General features: G+C 40.2%; 1 protein-coding gene across 18 annotated transcripts in view; it reads left to right on the top strand.

The window, feature by feature from the left end:
* The window catches only part of TTLL5 (tubulin tyrosine ligase like 5), a 283,373-nt gene that overhangs the window by 177,369 nt on the left and 83,923 nt on the right, over nt 1-22,081 (top strand). For 17 of the 18 annotated variants that reach the window (XR_004286139.1, XR_004286135.1, XR_004286136.1 and 14 more), the window contains one exon: nt 16,789-16,984. Coding sequence is in view for 7 of the 18 variants with exons in the window: in XM_032344877.1 (XP_032200768.1) it covers nt 16,789-16,984 (196 nt within the window). In the remaining 11 variants the exon portion in view is untranslated. Of the gene's footprint in view, nt 1-16,788; nt 16,985-22,081 lie in introns of those variants that run through there. The other variant, XM_032344878.1, reaches the window with a different exon arrangement.

Genomic DNA, 22,081 nt, shown 5'->3' with positions numbered 1-22,081 from the left:
TCATTCATATTCATTTCAGCCCCTACTACAGGCTTGGCACTTACATAGCTAGAAGACCTACTGATCCCATTTGCAGACAACATGAACATGGGATATGGAATACCCTGAGTGACAATACCAAACGATGATTGGATCTGGCCAAAATGATGCATCTGGTTCATGGGATTTAGTAAGGAAAAGCATAAAGCTCTTCACACAGTTTCAGAAATTCAAGTGTGAAGAAGTCCTAGGGTTTGGGTTGACTTTAAGTCTAATAGAGGTTAACAGTGAAATAAGAACTGGCAAAACCCAATAATATCATGTGGGGAGGTTTTCACAACAGATTGCCAGATGAGAAAAGCAGTCTACAAAGCAGATAGTGCAGAATCGCTCTGTGTGAGGGAAAGACACACAAAGGAAGTATATACATCAAAATGTTTACGGTAGCCATCTTTGTTGGTGGACCACAGATAGACGACTTGTTTTTTTGCCCTTCTTTTTGTATTTGTCAGGTTTATGGCATTGAGAATATATTGCTTTTGTTCCTAAAAAAAAAAAAAAAAAAAAAAAAAACCATTACTTTTGTTTCATTTTGCAAAGATGTAGGGAGATGTAGGCACTGCTGGTAGCTTAGGCTTTTACTAACCAGATTAGGGGCGGGAAGAGGACTGTGATTCTCTCCCTCATTCATGCTCATATCCACAGCCTGAACAGCTGCCCCTCCCTGGTAATCAGCATTGTGAATAAACCCAGTTCCACACGGGGGCCAGGGTCCTGCCCAAGGTTCAAGCATTAACCATCTGGGTCAGCTTGGAGCAGCGGGCCTCCATCATTAGCATGCCACCATGCAACATCCATCTCTGGTGGGGAAGACTGGCAGGTGGCAGGGCCCCCCTGCTCATACACACTGAGCGACTCTCAAGTCCTTTTCCAGATCCACTAGGTTGGCGCCCCCATTATCACCCAGTTAACCCACAATACTTGGAAGGAGGTTATTTAAATACTGCTTTGCTTATCTTCTTCCCAGCTTGCTCATATGTGCCTTAGTGCCCTTGTTCCTTTTCCCAGAGGTTTGCATTCACATCCATGGGAAGGATGGTATTAATAGCTCCCATTTATTATGTGCGCCAAACACTGTGCCAAATGCTAAATCCCATTTAATTCTTGGACCATCCCTTTGAGAGATGGGATCGGTTTTTATTCCCATTTCACAGCTGAGGAAACCAAGGCACAGAGAGGCTAAGTGAGTGGTAGAGCCAGGATTTGAACCCAGCTGTCTTGTAGAGCACATCTCCTGGCCACGAAGCTGTGCTTCCTTCTGTTCTCGGGGTCATCCGGTTCAGAGCCTGGGGTGTGGATCCAAGGACACAGGGCCTCTGCTCTTCCTCCAGAATTCTCTCACTAACCCAGCCCTTGGATTGGTTTTGATTCCTTTCCAGAACCTAAAACCTTTCATTTCTTTCTGCCTTCTTTCTTGGATTATTTCTTTAATCCTTTCCCAAGAGCCTTTCATCCTCTCATATAAACAAAATATTTAAAGGTTTTTAAGCCCTTTCACCCTGTTCCCAAGCAGGAAGATCAGCTTGCATTTATAATTTTATGTAACTCTGTGCTTTTGACCTAACATATAGGTCTTTAGGCGTTTACCAATTTTCCAGATAATTTCTGAGCTTTTCTATCTCTCTGATACCACTCCATTGTACTCCAGCTTTTCCTACAAAAGTACCATTTCAGTATAGCTCCACAGATTCAAAATGGAAAAGGTCGAAGTGTTCTATATAGTTTTATCTCGAGGAGCAAACTCCAAAGGAAAAAAATTTAGTCTTTCAGCACCTGCATTTTCAGAGATCATTTAAAAATAATATTCCAACACAAAAACTTGCTCAAATCGAGGCACCTGTCACTACAAGTGTAAAATCTCTTGGCAGGTCTAACTCATTCCACTTATATAATTTCAGGCACAAATCTCATTTGGCTAGCTATCACTGTTCCCAATCAGCAGTTACCAACAGCAAGCCTGAAGACTTGTTAGTAGACAGCTACGGTGTTATTTATTAAATTTGTGTCTAAATGCAGTTGGACTTTTATTCTTTCGCTAATGAAAGTTCACGGTCGTTCACTGGATACCTCTAATAAGCAGACTTTTTTCTCGGAGCTCACAGCATGCAATTTTAATGCTAAACTTAACTCTCACTGACCCCTTGACTCCCTTCTAAGTACATATTACTCCTAATCTCATAATATATCTTCAGGCACAGTTGTTCCGAGCCAGCATTTCTTTCTGCCTTTCCAGACTGCTCATTTACCATCATTATTGCCACTCTGCTTACATTCCGCTCACTTCTCCAGACCTTCTCCCAGCTTTTTGGATCCTTCGGAGGCTGGTGTGATTTTCCTCACTCACGTTACCACGTAGGCTGGCTCCCGTTGACCCCGCCCAGCACTGTTGCTCCTCGGCTTTGAACACCTCCGGAAATGCCACCTATTCCAGAGTCCGGCCCTTCCTGGCTTTCTCCCACCTCCTCCTCTTCCTCATGGACTCCGCTTCACAAGCGCCCTTCCCCCGGATCTGGAGCTCTTTGGAAACAAGTTTTGTTCTTGCTAGTCCCTAGGAACAGGGTCCAGTAGATGGGTTGAATTTATTTTGTGGGATATTTACTTATGTGTGTTGAATGCTGCTGAAATGGGAGAACTATTTAGGCCTGTACCTTTAGACGGAATCCCCGTATGGCAACACGCATGAAGAGAAAAAGTGATTTTACCACAAACATCAGGGAAGTCAAGAATAGGGATGTAACATACACACAGAATGGGAAATACTAATAATTCGGTTTTTCATGAAAGATAAATGTCTTTCTTTGGCTGATGTAAAATTTACATAAAGTACATGGACCTTAAGTATTTAATTCAGTGAGTTTTGACAACTCTGTACATCCAAATAACCCCACGCAACACAAGATGTGGAGCGTCTCCATCGCACTCACAATTCCCTGTGTCTCTCCCCAGTCAGTAATCCTCCCTCCGTAATCACTCCTTTGACTTCTCTTATGATAGATTAGTTTTGCCTAATCTTTTTTTTTTTACTTTTTTTTTATCATGATGAAATGCACATAACATAGAATTTACAAACCATTTTTAGGTGTACGGTAGAGTGATATCAAATCCGTTCACATTCTTGTATAATGGTCACTACCATCCATCACCATGACTCTTTTCAACTTGTGGAACTGAAAATTGTACCCATTAAGCAGTAAATTCCCCTCTTCTCGCCACCCCCCCAGTCCCTGCAATTACTGTTATACTATGTCTCTATGATTTTGACTACTCAAAAGTACTTCATATAAGTGGAATCATGCAGCATTTGCCTTTTTGTGACTGGTATCTCTCACTTAGCCTAATGCTGTCATGGTCCAACCATGTTGTAGCATGTTGTAGGGTTCCCTTTTTAAGGCTAAATAATATTTCATTGAATTATATGCCACATTTTGTTTATCCATTCATCCTCCGCGGACCCTTGGGTTGCTCTCACGTTTTAGCTATTGTGTTACGAACATGCATGTAAATATTGTTTTGCCTATTCTTGGACATATAATATTCTTTTGTATCTGGCTTCTTTCCTTCAACACACTGTTTTAGAGATTCATCTATATTGTTGCTCATATCAGTAGTGCAGTTTTTTGTATTGTTGAGTAGTAGTCTATATGAATATTCCCACAAGTTATTTATCCCTTTTCTTACTGAGGGACATTAGGAATGGTCTCAGTCTTTTACTGTTGCGAATATGAACTCAGTGAGAATCCTTATACAGGTTTTTTTTCATAACCATATGCTTTCACTTCTTTTGGGCATATACTTAGGGGAATTGTTAAGTCATATATATATATATGTTTTAATTTATAAGAAACTGACAGATAGTTTTCTTAAACTATTGTATCACTTCACACTCACATCAGCAATGCGTGAGAATTTTAATCACTCACATCTTTACCAACATTTGGTATTGTCATGTTTGATTTTAGTCATTTTAATAGATGTAAAACACTATTTTCATTTTCTTGATGACAGCTGATACTGAGAACTTTTTAAGTGCTTTTTTGTGTTTTATTGGCCATCCGTATATATATTTTTATAAAGTATTCAAATATTTTATACATTTTTAAATCTAGGTTATCATTTTGTTAAAATCAATAGTTAATGGTAGGACTTCATTATATATTATCAATGAGGAATCCTTTCTCACATATATGTATTGTAAATATTTTTCTTCGGGGCATGGCTTGCCTGTTCATTTTCTTAGTGATACTTTTTTTTTTTAATTTTTTTATTTTTTATAAACAAACATTTTTATCCCCAGTGGTACAGGTCTGTGAATCGCCAGGTTTACACACTTCACAGCACTCACCATAGCACATACCCTCCCTAATGTCCATAACCCCACCACCCTTCTCCCAACCCCCCTCCCCCCAGCAACCCTCAGTTTGTTTTGTGAGATTAAGAGTCACTTATGGTTTGTCTCCCTCCTAATCCCATCTTGTTTCATTTATTCTTAGTGATATCTTTTGGTGAGCAGAGATGTTTAATTTTAATAAAGTTTATCAATTTTTTTCATTTATTATTAGAACTCTTGGTGTCTTAAGAAATCCTTCCCTGTGCCAAGCTTACAAAGACAGTCTCATATTTTCCTTTAGAGACTTAAGTTCAGGGGTCTGTGATCTAGCACAAATTTATCTTTGTGTATGGAATAGAGTAGAGGTTGAGGTTCATTTTTTTTTTTTCCATATGGATATCCAGTTGTTTCAGCACCATTGTTTAAAAAACTTTCTTTTCCCCAATGAATTCATTTGGCACCTTGGTCAAAAATCAATGGACTGTGTATTTATGGGTCTATTTCTGAACTCTTTCTTCTGTATCATTGATCTGTCTTCTTCACTGTTATGCCTGTGTTGTACTATGTTGATTGTGGTAGTTTTATAGTGGCCTTGAAGTCAGGTAATATAAATCTCTCTTTCAAAATGATTTTGACTCTTCTAGAGTCTTTGAATTTTCCATTTAAATTTTAAAATCAGCTGGTCAGTTTCTTCAATAGCGACCAAGCCTCCCGCGATTTTTACTGTGATTGCTTTGGATCTGTAGCTCAGTTGGGGGCAGTTTCCAATTTTGGTAGTGGTTGATTAAGTTTTTATCAGATCAGCCCACTGGATAAAATACAAAATACAACTACCTGAAGGCAGTAAAAGGTAAACAAAAGCTGGCGCACACACTGGAGTAGCCGGTATTCAGAAGAAGGAGATGAGCATTTAGAGGAAAGGAACTGCAAGAAGTGAGCTTTGACTTTTATCTATTGCCTTTTAACCTGAAGTCAGATCACAGTTTGCTATTAGAACTTTGGTAGAAATCCCCAGTAACTGGCTTGACAGTTACTGTCAAGGATGAAGGATGGAGTTCAGGACAGCCATGCGTCTTGGAGAGTAAGCGGAGAAACCCTGGCATGAGGCAAGCAGAAAGGGGAGTATATCCAAACTACACAGTTAAAGCTAAAAGAATTGAACATAGATCTGAGCCTCAGCCCACTGAGGGAAAGAGAGAATTGCAGCTGGAGTTCAGCCAAGCTAACTGCCTGCTTAAAACACACACTTGGTCTTTGGAGCAGTATAATACGATCCAGTATTTATAACATTTCGCGGTGTCCAAGTTATAATATGAAATTATTCAGCATCTGAAAAAACAGGAAAATGTGACCCATTTGTAGAATAAAAGATGGGGCCATTCTTAAGAAGGCTCAGATGTTGGAATTAATAGTAGAGGATTTTAAAGTGGCTATTATAACTATGAATAAGGATGTAAAGGAAAATATGCTTCAGTAAATCAAAGAGGAAATCTCAAGACAGATTCCAGATGGAAATTGTGGAACTACAAAAAACAGTATCTGATGTAGTATAAATATCCTAACAATATTGAGTCTTCTGATGGATTAACATAGTATACCTATATATTTATTTAGATTTTGTTGAATATTTCTCATTAATGTTCTATAAACTCAGTGTAGAGATTTATACTTTCTCTAGTATATTTATTTCTAGATATTCGGTGTATTTTTATGAGATTACAAATTGTATTGCATTCTAAAATTTAATTTTCACTCTAAAATTTAATTTTCCTATTGTGTCTTACTGGCATTTAAAAATATAATTGTATTTTGTTTATGGACCTTGATTTCTGCAACCTTATTACTGTGTTTTTATAAAATTCATAGGATTTTCTGTGTAAATAATCACATCTATGAATAGGCAGTTTTTTTTTCTTGTCCTATGACACTGGCAATGTATTCCATTACTAATTTTGAGTAGAAGTGGTGAGAGAAAGCACCCTTCCTTTATTCCTATTCTTAAAGGAAAAGAGTTCAGTGTTTCACTAATAAGTATGATGTTAACCATAGATTTTTATAGATATACTTTATTATATATTATTAGGTATACTTTATTAGATTGAGAACCTTTCTTTCTTTTATTGTTTACTAAGAGTTTCTGTCATGAATGGCTGTTGCATTTTGTCCAATGCATTATACCATCTTACAATGTTGTATTATGATTTTCTTCTTTATTCTTTTTAAGTGGTGAATTACATGATTGATTTTTGAATCTTAAACTATTCCTGTGGCAAATACCACTTGGTCATGATACATGATCTAATTTTTATAGGAGGTAGATTTTTTTATATAGAAGATAGATAAGGATTGATTGGTTTTATTTGCTAATATTTTGTTAAAGCCTCTTGTGTATATGTTCATTGGGCATATTGATCTGTAGTTTTCTTGGAATGTCTTTGTCGTGTTTTCTGTTAACATAATAAGTTGGGAATTTTTCCTCTCTCTCCTTTATTTCTGAAAGATTTTGTGAAAGAGTAGAATTATTTCTTCTTTAAATGTTTGGTAGAATTCATTGAAACCATCTGGGCTTAAGATTTCTTTGTAAAAGAAGGTTTTTGATTACAAGTTAAATTTCTTTATATACATATTTATATCGAGAGAGCTATTTAGACTTTGTCTCATCGTGTCACTTTTAATAAGTTGTATTTCCAAGGATTTCTTCATTTTATCTGAGTTGTTGAATATTTGGCATAGAGCTATTCATAATATTATGTTGTACTTTTGATATCGATAGACTCTATGATGTTCTTCTTCATTCCTGATATTAATAATTTATGTCCTTTTTTTCTTTGTGATCAGCTTGCTTGGCACTTATCAACTTCTAAAGTCTTTTCAAATAGCCACCTTTGATTTTGTTGTTATTCTCTGCCTATTTTCTATTCCATTGTGTTAAAAAATAAACTGAAGTATATTAAGATTTGGAAGAGTTCATTGGAGCAAACATTGATTTTAACTGGGCAGTGACAAACTGAAAATGGCTAGGAGCAATCTACCAGCAGGAACTAAGGGCAGGGCTTTTTTTTTTTTTTTTTTTTTTTTTTTTTTTTTTTAAAGTAAAGCCAGGAAATTACTTGATTGACTACAGCTTAAGCAGTTGCCTTATGTGGGAAAGCCTAGTAAGCTGTTTGTGATTGACTGTTCTTAAATATCATTTTCTCAGACTTGAGTGCCTTGACATTGGCTTAGGTTTTGGTTTGTTTATGTAGGCTGCCAAGGCTTAGAGCCACCTCAGTCCCACCTCAGTCTGATGGCATCCTTGTTTAATTGCTGTATTGATTTCTGCTCTTAATATTATCCTGTTTTTTATTCTACTTACTGTTTGTTTAACTTGCTTTTTTCTAACTTCTTAAGGTAGGAACTTGATTGTTAATTTTATACATTTCTTTTCTAATATAGACATTTAAGAGTATTTAAGTATTCTTTGATTTTGTTTGTGTCTTCATTACCATTCAGTTGGATACACTTTTAAATTTATCTTGTGACTTCTTCCTTAATTTATAGATTATTTAGAAGTGTGTTGTTTAATTTCCAAATATTTTGGAATTTTCTAGATATATTATTATTGATTTTTAACTTAGTAACATTCTAGTCAGACTATACTCTGGATTTTGATCCTTTGATTTTTTATTGGGACTTATTTTATGGTCCAGCATTTGGACTATCTTGGTGAATTCTCCACGTAAACTTGAAAAGAATCAGTGTTCTAAAGTTACTGGGTATAGTTCTTTGTAATTGTCAGATAGACTGAGTGGGTGGAGAGTGATTTAAATGTTTAAGTCTGTACTGGCTGGGTTTTGTTGGTTTTGCTTTTTTCTCCCCTAGCACTTTAAAATACCTATCCTTTGTTTTCTGATCTTTGTTTTCTGATGATGTCAACAATGCAACCATTTGCATTGTTGGTCCCTTGTAGGTAACGTTTCTACCACTGCCAGTCAGCACCCCATCACCTAGCTACTTTTAAGATTTTTTTTTTCCTTTATTTTTAGTTGTCAGCAATTTGAGTATGATGTGCCTTGGTGTAGATTTCTTTGTACTCCTGCTCAGGATTTGCTGAGCTTCTAAGGTTTGTAAGTTAATGTCTTCCATCTGCTTTGGGAAATTCTCAGCCTTTATCTCTTTAAACATTTCTTCTGCCCCATTCTCTCTCTTTGCCTTCTGGGATTCCAATTTTATATATGTTACGTATTCTCCTCTATTGCATTTAGTCTGCTATTAAGCATTTTGAATGAATTCTTCATTTCTGATTTTGTGTTTTTTCACTTCTCAGGTTCTTGTTTGGTTCTTTTTTTAATTTTTTTTAAATTTTTTATTTTTTTTAATTAATTTTATTTTTTGAAGTTTCTTTTTTATAAGAAGCAACAGATACAGAATTTGGAAAATTCTTGAAGATAAGCATAAGTTTGGCCAAAATTCGTGAAATTCCTGTGTCATTGATATTTCAGAAATTGTCATAGCATCCATCCCCTTTTTTCTTTGGAAATGATTTTTCAAACGTCTCCACATTTGGAAAAAATTCTCCTTTGTCAACAGCTTCATCTTAAATGCTTATTATATTTTGTAACATCATTTTCTGTTAAAACAGATAAAATGGTAACTGATGCCAATTATTGACATTAATCTACTGCTTTAGAATAATTAACAGAATCAAAATATTCAGTGTTATTTCTTCATCTTTGCCATCACTGTGCTATCACTGATTACTGCAAATGCAGTTTATTTTTTTAATTAAATTTATTTATTTTCAGCATAACAGTATTCATTATTTTTTCACCACACCCTGGTTCTTTTTTTTAAATAAGAATTTCTGTTGAAATTCCCCATCTATTTATACATGTTGCCCACCTTTTACACTAGACACTTTTACATATTTATCCTGGTTATTTTGAAGCCCATGTCTGTTAAGTCCAACCTTTATGCCATCTCTCAGTGCCCGTCTATTGACTGTTTTCTCTCATGGATCACATTTTCTTGCTTCTGCATGACTTTTATAATTATTAATGGTATACTAGACATTTTATGTAAAATCAAAGTCTTAAGTTAGTAAGTTAAAAGTATAACCTCCCACCCCCCAGAAAAGACATGCTTATCCTTTTCTCAGGCTGCTAATGTATGGAAGGAGGCCAGGAGGAGAAGGAGTTGAGCCGATCTAATTGGTAACTGAGCTAGGTTTGGACTTCGTTGCAACCTTAGTGAGATTCCAGTTCACCTCTGACTTCAGATGTTTTGAGAGCAGAATGTGAGCTCCAGTAAGATTCTAAAGACCCTTTTATGCTTTACAATCATGTGGTCAGTTTTCTGAACCACACGAAGTGTCTGCTTTTCATCCCGGATGTCAGCTTTTCGAGTAGCTGAGGAGTCCTCTTCCAGTCGCACTTTCTCTTCTCCCCTGTCCCGACTCGATTGCAACAGGTTTGTGGTTCACAAAGTGCTCTTCTGGGTGTGTGTGGGGGTGGGGAAGGGCAGAGGGTTAGTCCTCAAGACTCTTTGAGGAAGCTAATAGGGTCAAAATGTTTTCCATTGTAGCGCTAAGACATTTTTTGCCTTTTTCACTATGTTGGCATTTGCACATGGTGCAAAAACAATGGTGTTTTTATAAAACTCCTCATGCCTTAGTACAAATTAAGGCCGTGGCACCAAACTATAGTAGTAATCATGGTAAGTTTTACCACGAGAGCATTTGTAGTTGCAAGAGAAATGCCAGTGCTACTTAAGAAAATCCTTGTTATGCAATAATAATTATGAAATCTCAACTCTGGATTACATATCTTTTTCATGTTCTGTCTGACAAAATAGGAAGTACATAGAGAACACTTCTGTGTCCTGTGTGATTGTCGTCTCAAGGAAAAGCACTTGTGGGACTGTCTGAATTACAGTCCAGACTAGCTGCTTTTCTCATTAAACATTTTCACTTGAAAGAACAACTGGTAGACAAACTCTGGTTATTCAGATTTAGGTGTTTGGCAGGTATTTTCTCAAAAATAAACTGAACTGAGCACTTTCAGGAAAACAACTGATGGTATTTGTTGTCAGTGATAAAATTCTAGCTTTCACAAAAAAATTAGAATTATGGAAAACTTGTATCCACCATTATGGATTTTATAGCTTCCTAATACTTGAAGACTTTTCTGATGTGATTGAGTAATATTAACACATGTAATTTTTTTATATTGTATAATGAAGTGTGTCAACATTTGGAAGGTCTGCATAACTCAGTGAACCATTACTCCTAAAGGCTAATGCATGCATTATAAAATCTTGTATAAATAGAAAGATCCATTCAAAGTGCAGGATAAACCAACAGAGTATGAAAAGTTCATTGATTTGGTTTCAGATTCTATATTACCACTAACTTTTAGACTATTACTTATTGAGTTTTGGTGAAGGTCAAAGAATAATATACACGTTTCACTGAAAGGGACTTGGGTCGGTCTCCTGCCCCATCTCCAGCCTTCAGTCTCCCCATGCACTTGGTGAAAGAATTAGTGGGTGGCCACAGGACTCACTCTGTGGCTGGGCTACAAGAAGTCTAATATATCATACCATCCCCCAAGCAGGTTGAGTTTGTCAAAAGTTAGGTGGTGGTGCCTTAACCCTTATCTGTGGCAGATACCTCCTCCTTCGAGGGGTCCATTCTGGCTGAAAGCTTAAGGCTTGTCATATCCTGGAATTTCATCCATCAAGTTTTCTGCACGTCCTCAGCATTTTGTTGGGTTTGAAGTAAGAATGTTTTAGCAGCTTATTCAGCTTGTTCTTTGTGTTAAGGTAGGAATGACAGTCTCAAAACTTTCTAGAGCTTGCTCAGAAGCAGAAGTCCAACAGATGCTTTGGAGTATTTTTTGGGCTTTGCCTCTGATTTAACTACAGGAGAGGTAACATCCAGGATGGAGAATGAGGGAGCGATATAAAAACCAAGAGGTTTCTAGTTCACTACTTCTGAGACTGGAGAATAGGACTTCCATTTGGGCTCAGGAGTTTTGAAGGAGAGTCCCAGAGGTCTGTGCAGCTCTCTCAGACTCTCTCAGTGGAGCCCCCTCCAGAGCACACAAAGGCAGCCGCCACCTTTCTATATGGGTGGAGGTCTGGCTGAAAGACCCTGGGGAGGAGGTTAGGACAGGAAGGTATAAACAGTCCTTTTTCTGAGATTGCCAGTAAAGAGTAGATGGCAGGGGCGATCAGCACTAACGGAGGAGCAGGAAGTAGATCTGAGCAGAAAACTGAATGCATAAAAAGATATATGTGCCTCTGCCCCAAACCCCACCCTCTGTTTAGTGGATTGAAGAGGAGGCAGATTCATCACTTTCCAGATAACCTGTTCTGGCCCGCAGCATACAGCAGTTGTAGCACAATTGTAATAACCCTTTAGAGGATACTGTTCAGCAGAGCTTTTCTGCTGTGATTGTCAAATAGACTGAGTGGGCGGAGAGTTTTTAGTAAGCCAGCGCCCTGTTGACTTCACAACTAATACCGTGCTGATGGCTGTGTTGTGCTAACTTGGCCACACAGAATCCTCTGAAGGTGAAGGACTGAATTCGTGTTTTCTGTGTGCTACCTTGAAGGACTGTAGGGCAGCCGTCAAATGGAATCGTTTGGTAGGGGAAGAATAGTAATAATCGTAGTATTCGTGGTGGTGATAGGCTGTTGCAGCCTTTCCAGGATGCCGGTACTTTCACTTCTGTTAGCTCTTGAACCCACACAGCTCTTGAAATAGGGCCTTACTGCCCTAGCCCCATGTCACAGATGAGAACAGTTGACACCGAGAAGTTAGCGTAATGCAGGCCCTAGTGGAGAGGACCCTTCCCTGCTTTGTTTTTCCCTGTGTGGTCGTTATGAATATGGCCCTATTCCAGCTGCCTTGGGAGGCATTGGGGATGGGAAGCGCAACAGTCCATGCAGAATCACTCTAATTTTGTCCTTGGAAACATCCCCTAAAGCCAAGAGAAGTCCCTAACCTACCCTGCGTGATGCCTTTCTGATCTCAAAGCTTTCTAATTCTGGCCCGCACTGCTTTGTTCTGCTTGGAGGCCTTGCTCTCACCTGTAAGATGTCCAGCATTTACAGCTCCTTCGCGGCACTCACTAGGTACTGGGATTACTTTGGGACTGAGAATTTGTAAACAAAGAAAACGTAGCCTCTGTTGTCCTTAATATCTTCTACATCCACACACTTCCCAACCCTCCCTTACATCTGGCAACTCAAGTCTTGCTGGGACTGGGCGGAGGAGGCTGGGGACCTGGACTGCGGGATCACCCTCTGTAGGACCATCACATCAGTCTCAGAAGATCCGAAAGCCTGGCGATTGCTTTGCTAAAAACCAGCACGTTATAAAAACCAGTGCCTGGAAGTTTCTTACAACCAACATCCATTTGATGGAACATATTAAAGCAGAGGAGAAAGTCTGTATTGGCTGGAGTTAAATGCAGAAACATTCAGCCCTGCCATGCCACAGTGTAATATAGAAAGGGAGATGAAGTTCTAAATGAGCGGGCTAATGAGAGAAGGTGATGTTCAGAAAAATATGCCATATTGTTGCCTATTAGCCACATAAGTAGTAAAGGCGAAATACAGCATAGTTTGCTTTTGAATCTTTGAATTTGAGTCGAATGTTAGACATTTGGAGCATTTCCACAGCTAATTTTCTTGGCTGTCTCTACTCTGTTCTAGAAGTAATATAAAACCCTTAGACATTATTTGCCAGGAGTATGTACCATATTATATTTTAGTATTGAGCAAAGAATAACCTAAAAACCAGAGAGAATAATTAAAGCTCAAAATTTTGATGGCGGTAGAAAATATATTGCTAGTAGACTACAATGAATCAAGGGTCAGGATGGATTTTGGCTGGAAATGGAAACTATTCGATGCTGTAGAAGGGAATACAAGGGTATGTAATCTCAGGTAAAGTGCAAATGAGAGTGCACCTGACTTCTTCTGAGTCTGTCGCTATAGAACTTGCATATTACAAACCCCAGAGGCTTGTGTTTTAATTGTGAGATGCCATGGCCTGGATACCACCAGCATCACTCCGTGCAAGCAAGTTTCCCACCACATTGCCTTGCACAGCTGAGCACTCCTGCTCCTACCCGGGTGCACTCTAAAAATTCCTGCCTCTGGTAAAAGTTTCTACTTGTTTGAGAAACTTTCTTTTGTGATTTGGAGACTGGGCTTAGGCTACTGATGGGGATTAAAAACAGCTTTTATTGTAAAAGTTTATGATACTGCAGTCTGTACACTATGTGTACGGTTGGATGGACAGACCTCTTATCTGTAGTCTCTTATATGACCTTCTCTTATTCTCTGTCCTACCCCTGACACTCACAGACCCCTGCTTTGTGGACACACACCTAAGAATCTATCCCTGATCATTTTTGTATAAGAGGGCTTCATTGCTCTGATTTCCAGTGTACAACAAGAGGGCATTAATAAGCCGCTTTTAGGAAACAAAACCCATCTAGCCTGCCAGTGAGATGAATTTTGACATAATAACTGTAACATAGTTACAAAAACCCTTTACTATCTAATTCCTGAGTCTAGATGGCTACTCGTGGCTATAACCATCAAGCCAGAACTGGAAGTAGAATCGCAATTGATGCATTTTCTGACTTTTGGTGCAGTTATCCAAATAATAGTTTCATTCTAAATTTGAGTATCTGCCCTATTTGATGGAAATCTCAAAGTTATTCAGCCAGGCCGTTCCTACTGTTCCATCTGTCTCTTCCCGTGTGCTCACTCGTTCAGTGGACCACCCCCCCGCCTCCTCCCTTCTGTCGGTTCTACCTGATGCCTTTCTCCACCACCCCTTCCACTCGGAGCCTGCGCAGTTCCCCGAGGGGCTCACTTGTTTCTTGTACATTCTCTTCACTAAGCTTTTCTCTTCCCTCACTAATGAGAAGAGAGATACCAGCTTCCTCTGGCTCCTCCTTTCCTCCCCCTGTAACTCCTGTTTGACTCCCACTCAACACTTTGTGGAATAAATGGGAACATTTCACTTGCGTATTTAGGTACTTACTTCTGTTCAGTCACTGGTCGGCACACGGCTCTGTATCTCTGGAAGTCCCTTGGGAAGGATCCTGCAGTGCAGAACAGCCTGCACTGAGGGATCCCTGAAGATCAGATGTCGTACTCAGAAAAATTCATAAAGAAGCTCTGAGCTTTTTGATAGTGTTCTCCGAGAAGATTAGCCGAAAGCATGTAATTGTGCCACTGAACTAGGGGAGCCGAACTGTGGGAGGAGGTGACTTGTCAGAGGTGAGAGTGTGTGAGGAGTAAACCCTTCATCTGTGGACTTCAGAATACATTACACAGACTTTCCCTTAGCTGGGTATTTGGAAATCCCTTCGAGAGAGGCAGAGAAACCAAAACAGACCCCTGAACCGATGAAGTAATGTGGGAGGAACGGACGAGAGAGAAGCCTGGGCTCCTGGACTCAGCAGACCTTCCACCTTGGTCCTTTCCCCAGGGCCCTGTTGGGGTCGTTAGGGATCAGGCTGTAAAGAACTAGGTGCCCTGTAGGTCAGGCCTCAGGAAGGTCAGCATAACCCCAGTGTTGCTGCCTCTCTGCCATTGAAATGGCCCCTAATGCCAAAGGAAATATGCAGAGGAAATGACGGCCGGATGATTTAAATCACTATGACTACTTCTCTTCAGTTCGGCACGGTGTCCTTTCTGTAAGCCCCGATGGGGTAAGATTGTTGACTAGGAAGTTCTTCTTGTTTTTTCTGTGTACAATTTCCTGGTCACTGTACTTCAGAAAGGAAAAAAACAAAGCACAGGTTTGTTGAAGAAGGTCCAGAGGAGAACTAAAAATGAGAGAAAAGGGCTGCCAGGTAAGACTGTTCTAAAAATTAATGGGGACCTTTTTTAAAAACAGTAAGGAAATACATACAACCTAAAATTTACCATTTCTAAGCGTATAAATTCAGTGACATATAGTACATTCACAGTTCGTGCAGGCATCCCCATCATCCATTCCAGAACTTTCTTGTCATCCCAAATTTAAAACTCAGTACCCACTGAACAGTAACTCACAATTCTCCTATCTCCCCAGACCCAGCAACCACCATTCTACTTTCTGTTTCTATGAACGTAACTCACCTAGGGACCTGACAAAAGTGAAATCATGCAACTTTGGTCCTTTCGTGATAGACTTATTTCACGTAGTATGATGTCTGCAGGGTTCATCCATGTTGTAACATGTCAATATTTCTTTCTTTTTTAAGGGTAATATTTCATTGTATGTATAGACCACATTTTGTTTATCCATTCACCTGTTGATGTGTTCACCTTTTGGCTGTTGGGAATAATGCTGCTGTGAACATTGGTGTACAAGTGTTTAAGGCCCCTCTTTGGGTTATGTACCTGGGTGCGGGGGGGAATTGCTGGATCACATGGCAGCTCCGTGTTTAGCTTTCTGAGGAACTGCCGGCATGTTTTCTACAGGAGCTACACCATTTCACGTGCCCACCAGCAATGCACAGGAGTTCCGGTGTTTCCTCACGCTGGCCAGCATTTGTTTTTTTCTATTTGTTTTGTTTTTAATAGTCGCCATCCTAATGGGTATGGAGTGGTATAAATGAGGACTTTTCTGCTTGGAAGAAACAGACTGAGAGGGCAAGTGTAGGCCTGTAGTTATGAAGACTTCAGCTGGGATATACACAGACATGGTCACCAGAATCTAAAACTTTGGAATCTGGGCAACAAAGAAAGTCAGAGTATATAGTAAAGAGCCCAGCGTGGGTACTGAACAGTCCCAAAGGCCGCCAGCCCTTCACCTTCTTCAGACGCACGGGCTAAACCTCAGCTTGGTCGGGGACTCCATGGAGGTAAATTTAGAATAATGAAAAAAGAATCTTCTCAGACCAGTTATTTTATCCCATGAGGGATGCATGAGCTCACTAATGGGTGGTTAAGAAAAACCATGAATTCTGTATAATTCACCCCTATATATTTGAAGTTGATTTTAGAGGAGATGACTACGCCTCTGTCCCTCCCTGACATTTAGCTTGCCATCCTGTACCGGAAGCTCCCGGCTCCGCTCGGGAGCCCTGTGGACATCACAGGGTAACTGAAGGGACTATTTTCTTTATTTAACCTTCACCAGATACATTATTTAACCTTCGCCAGATACTGTACACCGGAGAACGTGCCAGGCCTCGGGATCAGTGCTACGACTAGAACGGAGAGCAGAGCTGACCCTGACTTTGTCTTCACGGAGCTCCAGTTCAGTGGGCGAATCAGATCATTTATCACACAAGTAGATTTGTAATCCCGCACTGTGCCTGGCTCTACACAGGAAAAAAAAAAAAAAACCACCTGTGATACTTCTCTTTTCCGTTAACGTTGTTCCTACAACCTCTCTTAAGAAATCTGCTTTCTTTTCTCTCCAGGAGCCTTCAAACAGGTGGCTTTGCCTGGGAGGGAGAGGTAGAAAACAACGCGTATAGCAAGGCTACAGGGGTGGTCCCGCAGCACAAGTACCACCCCACAGCGGGCAGCTACCAACTCCACTTTGCCCTGCAGCAGCTTGAACAACAGAAACTTCAGTCCCGGCAGCTTCTGGACCAGAGTCGAGCCCGGCACCAGGTAATTCAGATTCGGCTTTTCCACATGCTAGTATCGTCCTTCTAAGAGGGGGTCGGGGGTGGGTGTGGAAGGGTGGAGTAAGATCAGTGGGAAAGGTAGGGACACTTTCCCCAGGGTTTACCAACACCACCATGGCTTGGACAACTCACAGAGAGTCTCCTCTAACGGAAGAAATGTTCTGAAGCCATGATGTTGGCTTCGCTGGGATGTAACACTGATTCAGTTTTGATGTTTTCGTTCCTTTGAATATTTTTTCTTTAGAAATCTCTTGAGCGTTTCCCCTTTCTGTTGCATGGTGGTAATTCAGTAAGCTCCCAAAGGAGCTACTTTCCATCTTCCTAAGAATTAGCCTTTGAAGCAATTTTATTTTTCTAAATGTACTACTCCCTTATCATTACACACTTGGTTCACATAAGCACACGTTAATCCTTCATGACGTATCAGAATTTTCAAGGTATAAATAATGTTTCAAGTTCTTCTCATTGGAAATGGACGTAAGTTTGGCTTTTGGTCTTCTGGTTTGACAGTACACAAAACCTGTGAATCATTGGTTTCCTCTTCATTGTCCCTACAGTGACAGAAACTCCTGAGGGTATGCACGAGGGAGCTGTGTAAGGCATGGTACTAGTGTGTCAGTGGGGCCCAAATTACAGGGAAAGGACTTCACAAAAATTCAGCCCTTATAGCATTAACTTTTTCTTGATGATTTCAGGGTTATCATTAGAATCAATTACTATGTTCTACATGTTGTTTTGGGCTAAATCAGTGCTGATTCTATGAGCTGCCCTTTTATCTGGTTACTTGAAGAAACATATCGGTTTAATTTCTTCTATTTGCTCTTATAAACATGTAGTGCATAGTGTACATTAGTTTGTGCAAAAATTAATATTCACTCAAAGGCTAAGGCAGCATTTCCCAAAGTTTTTACTTCTCCTCTAAATAAAGCAGTTACCATTATGCTCTCTGTGTCTACTTAACCTTTTCAGCTGTTGTCCAGATCCAGACATTTTATTATTTTGATTTCATTCACTACATGCTCATCTCTTTCTATGCTGGTGTACTCTCTATATTATATTAACTCAGTGTAATATATGAAAAATTGCAAGTGTCAGTAGTTATGAAGTAGTTCGGTAGGTCATTTTTACTGGAGGAAAATCCATACTCCTTACCTGGGAAGCATGGAATGTAGCATCTCATTTTGATCACCACACTGCCCTCCGTCCTCATTTAGAAAGTCCTTGGGATAGGCAGTTTACATTTCAGAACTGTAGATATAAATGTGTATCTTAGATTTTTTTAAATCTATTTAATTTCTTAAACCTTGTAAACTTCTGAACTTCTCATCATTCAGGGTACTTGAGAATGCCAGCTTAATCAGATCCTGGACAGCAGAGGTCTCAGAAACAGCCTTATGTCCCTTACGTGAGCATAATCGATGATCTAATGAATCTAGACAGTTGGGCCCTTTTCATGCTTCCATACCTTGAAATGGTGATGATTTTTAAAGTGATTGTAGGGCACTGGAGTTTGGAGGAAAGAGAGACCATTTTACTGATTTCCACTTTTAGAAACTGCTTCATGTAAAAGCCCTTCTCATTCTTTTGATTAACTTCCAGTGACTCACATTCCTTTGAAAATTCAGAGTACTGCTCTTCTTGTGTGGATTTTTTTTTTCCAGTGAGGATTATACTGGTTTAGTTTCACTGAGCTATGAAGTATATGGAAAACATGTTTTTTAGAATCTGTCAGAGTATCTGTCTTAGGGAGGAGTTAGAACTCCCAAGAAGGGAGTTATCTCGTGTCTCCTGGAGAGGGAACAGAAAAGCATTCATCATAATTTTATATATGTTTATAACATCATTTGTTTCTTCCCTCTGTTCTTCGAACCCATAGCTGATTTAGGTAAAAATGAGTCGGGGTGAGGTTCTGGGACTATGGGAGAGCTAAAGAAACTAAATTCATAGCTTGAAGAGTTTATAACTAAGAAAATGGCAAATAAGATATTAAATGTCCCCTAGATTTTAAGCCTCTTTTTCTAGCCTACCTTATGACTGTGCTAGACTCAGCCATTATAATGATCACCCCATAGTTGATGGAAGCCTGCTTTGCATTCTCTGTGTTTCTGCCCTTGGGTTAACAGAGGTGGTTTCTCTGATGAACTCCTTATATTTTGGATTCATTCTTCTGAAGTATCCATAGCCATTGATATAAGTAACAATTTGGTTAATTGTCTGTTTGAGGGTAGAATTGGAATCTAATTTACTTAACATTCAGCCATAAGAAATACCTGTGGATCAGGTCATTAAAGGGGGCTTTCTATTCTATTGTACTGTAACGTATCGAATTATATTGATTTTATGCATGGACTGTGGCTTTCATAGTGATTCCCTAAAAATATTTTTGGGAAACATCATGCAACCTTTCTTGCATTACACATAGAGGAAGTTCTCCATCCCTTTCTGCACTTAGGTAGCCAGCTTATTAAAGGTATTGATTTCAAGAAGGGAAACTGATTCAGGATGTGTTCGGAAATGGACATCTCTAACCATTCATGCCGCATAAGGTTTGATCTTCATCTCTGTCTGGCATTGCACTCATAAACTGAGAAAGAGTCATGCACTGAATCCACTTCAACTAGGGGCACCAGGGTGGCCCAGTCGTTAAGCATCTGCCTTCGGCTCAGGTCATGATCCTGGGGTCCTGGGATTGAGCCCCACATCGGGCTTCTTGCTCTGCAAGCCTGCTTCTCCCTCTCCCATCTCCCTGCTTGTGTTCCCTCTCTCGATGTGTTTCTCTCTGTCAAATAAATATATAAAATCTTTAAAAAAAAAAGAGAGAGTGAGACTGGAACTGTAACAAGGGCATTGGAGAGGAAGTCACTGAGAGCCATGGGCAGGATTTCCAGGGACTGAGGAACAAGGAAATAGATGTGATCCAGTCCATTTGACAGAGAGCAGGATAAACAAAGTAAGGCAAAATGGAAACCATGCACTTTTACACACTGATGAGTAAAACCAGCAGTTTTTTTTTTTTAAAGATTTTATTTATTTATTTGACAGAGATCACAAGTAGGCAGAGGCAGGCAGAGAGAGAGGGAGGAACGCAGGCTCCCCGCTTAGCAGAGAGCCCGATATGGGGCTTGATCCCAGGACCCTGAGATCATGACCCGAGCCGAAAGCAGAGGCTTAACCCACTGAGCCACCCAGGAACCCCAAAAACCAGCAGCTTTAAAGAAGAAATCATCCTAAGTCAGACAGGGATCAGTAAACTCTTTTTTGTAAATGGCCAGATAGTAAATACTTAAGGCTTCGTAGTCCATAGAGTCTCTGTGGCCACTACTCAGCTTTGCCACGGTAGAACGGAAACAGCCGTAGACAGTATGGAAATGAGTGAGTGTGGCTATTCTCCCATGAAAATTAATTTATTAGAAACGGGCAACAGGCCAGATTTGTCTAACAAGCCCTAGTTTGTGGACCCCCGATTATGGGCAACAGAACCTCTTGGAGGGCCTGTTAAAACACCGGTCGCTACCCTCACCCCATTTCTGATTCAGTAAGTTTGGGAATGAGGCTCAGTTATTTCCAGTTCTAACCTTTTCCCCAGGTAAAGCCAATGTTTGTCTTTGGGGGACCACACTTGGAGAACCATTGAGCTAGAGGGAAAGCGATTACAAACATCTCCTCTTCAGTGACTTCTTTTCTGTCCTTTGGCAGGGTGACCAAAAATGTTAAACTTAGTGTTGCCTTTATAAAATTTCAGGCACTCATTGTTTTATAGGAACTTTGTTTCCATCTTGTTCACTCCATCTGCCACAGTCTCCTTATAAATAAGTTTTCCAAACTTGAGAACTGTCGTGTACACTTTTCTTATCAGGGTACATTTTGCTCAGCGATCACTGCTCCGGCTGCAAGTTTTATGGTGGCTAGAAGATAAGTAAGGGGACAGATTCCTCCCTCTTTGTTTTTTGTGTTTTTGTTTTTTAATTTTTATTTATTTGTTTGACAGACAGAGATCACAAGTAGGCAGAGAGGCAGGCAGAGAGAGAGAGGAGGAAGCAGGCTCCCTGGCAAGCAGAGAGCCCGATGTGGGGCTCGATCCCAGGACCCCAGGATTATGACCTGAGCGGAAGGCAGAGGATTTAACCCACTGAGCCACCCAGGCGCCCCTCCCTCTTTGTTTTTGATAGTGATAGCCAACACTCAGTAAGCACTGTGGCCCCAGCGCTGTTCCCCGTGCTTCACATATATTCATTTATGTCACGGGACTGTCAGGGTGGTTGGAGACGTGACAAAAGTCAGCTCGGGGTGGTGAAATGAATCCATTATGTGTTGATCTATCCCAGTGTGCGTCTTTTCTCTGGTTTACACTCATTGCTTCCCCCTTCCTTCTCATTCCGGCTTCCTGCCCCTGAAGGAGAAGGCTAGAACACTTTTCTTTCAGCTGCGGCAGCAGCGACTGCTGGTGACATCAGCATGAGTAGCCCTCGTGCTGGGGGGCTGCGAGGAGGGCCGCACCGGCTGTGAGGCCCAACTGACCTGATTCTAATTGCCGACATTGAGCTGATGTTATTCTTGGCCCAGGACAGAGCGATTACTCAGTAGTTTCTGTTAAAGTGATCCTTTGTTAAACTTCTGCTCCCAGCCCCCTCTCCTTCCCTCCCACTCTCTTCTCCGCCTCATCCAGACTGAAAAAAAAAGCCCCAAAAGCAGAAAAATTAAGGACATTTTGATGGCCAAGGCAGAATTGCTGAAGTTTCTTTTAAAAACAGAGGGGAGAAAGAGGGGGTCTTAAATATTTAAAAATCTTCATTTTTCACTGGTTGCACTCTCTAGCCAGAGCAGTTCCGTTTTTAGTAGACTTCATTTTGAACCTAGTGAGAAATGAAACTGCCTCCCGAACTCCTTTCATCCTTCCGCCCCATCGGGCTTTTACTTCCCCCTGCCCACTGTGCTCTCTCTTGCCGGACTGACCAGATCAGTAAGGGCCAACAGGAACTCATGTTCCTGGAACAAGTGTGGGGGCTGGGGGGCTCTGGGTTCACACCAAAGGGTCTCTCAGCATCGAGTACGTCTTGAGGGCCATTTGTAATGGACTTTT

This window comes from Mustela erminea, chromosome 5 (assembly GCF_009829155.1).
Source record: "Mustela erminea isolate mMusErm1 chromosome 5, mMusErm1.Pri, whole genome shotgun sequence".
NCBI classification, from domain to species: Eukaryota; Metazoa; Chordata; class Mammalia; order Carnivora; family Mustelidae; genus Mustela; species Mustela erminea.
This window is presented reverse-complemented; position numbering and strand designations above follow the sequence as displayed.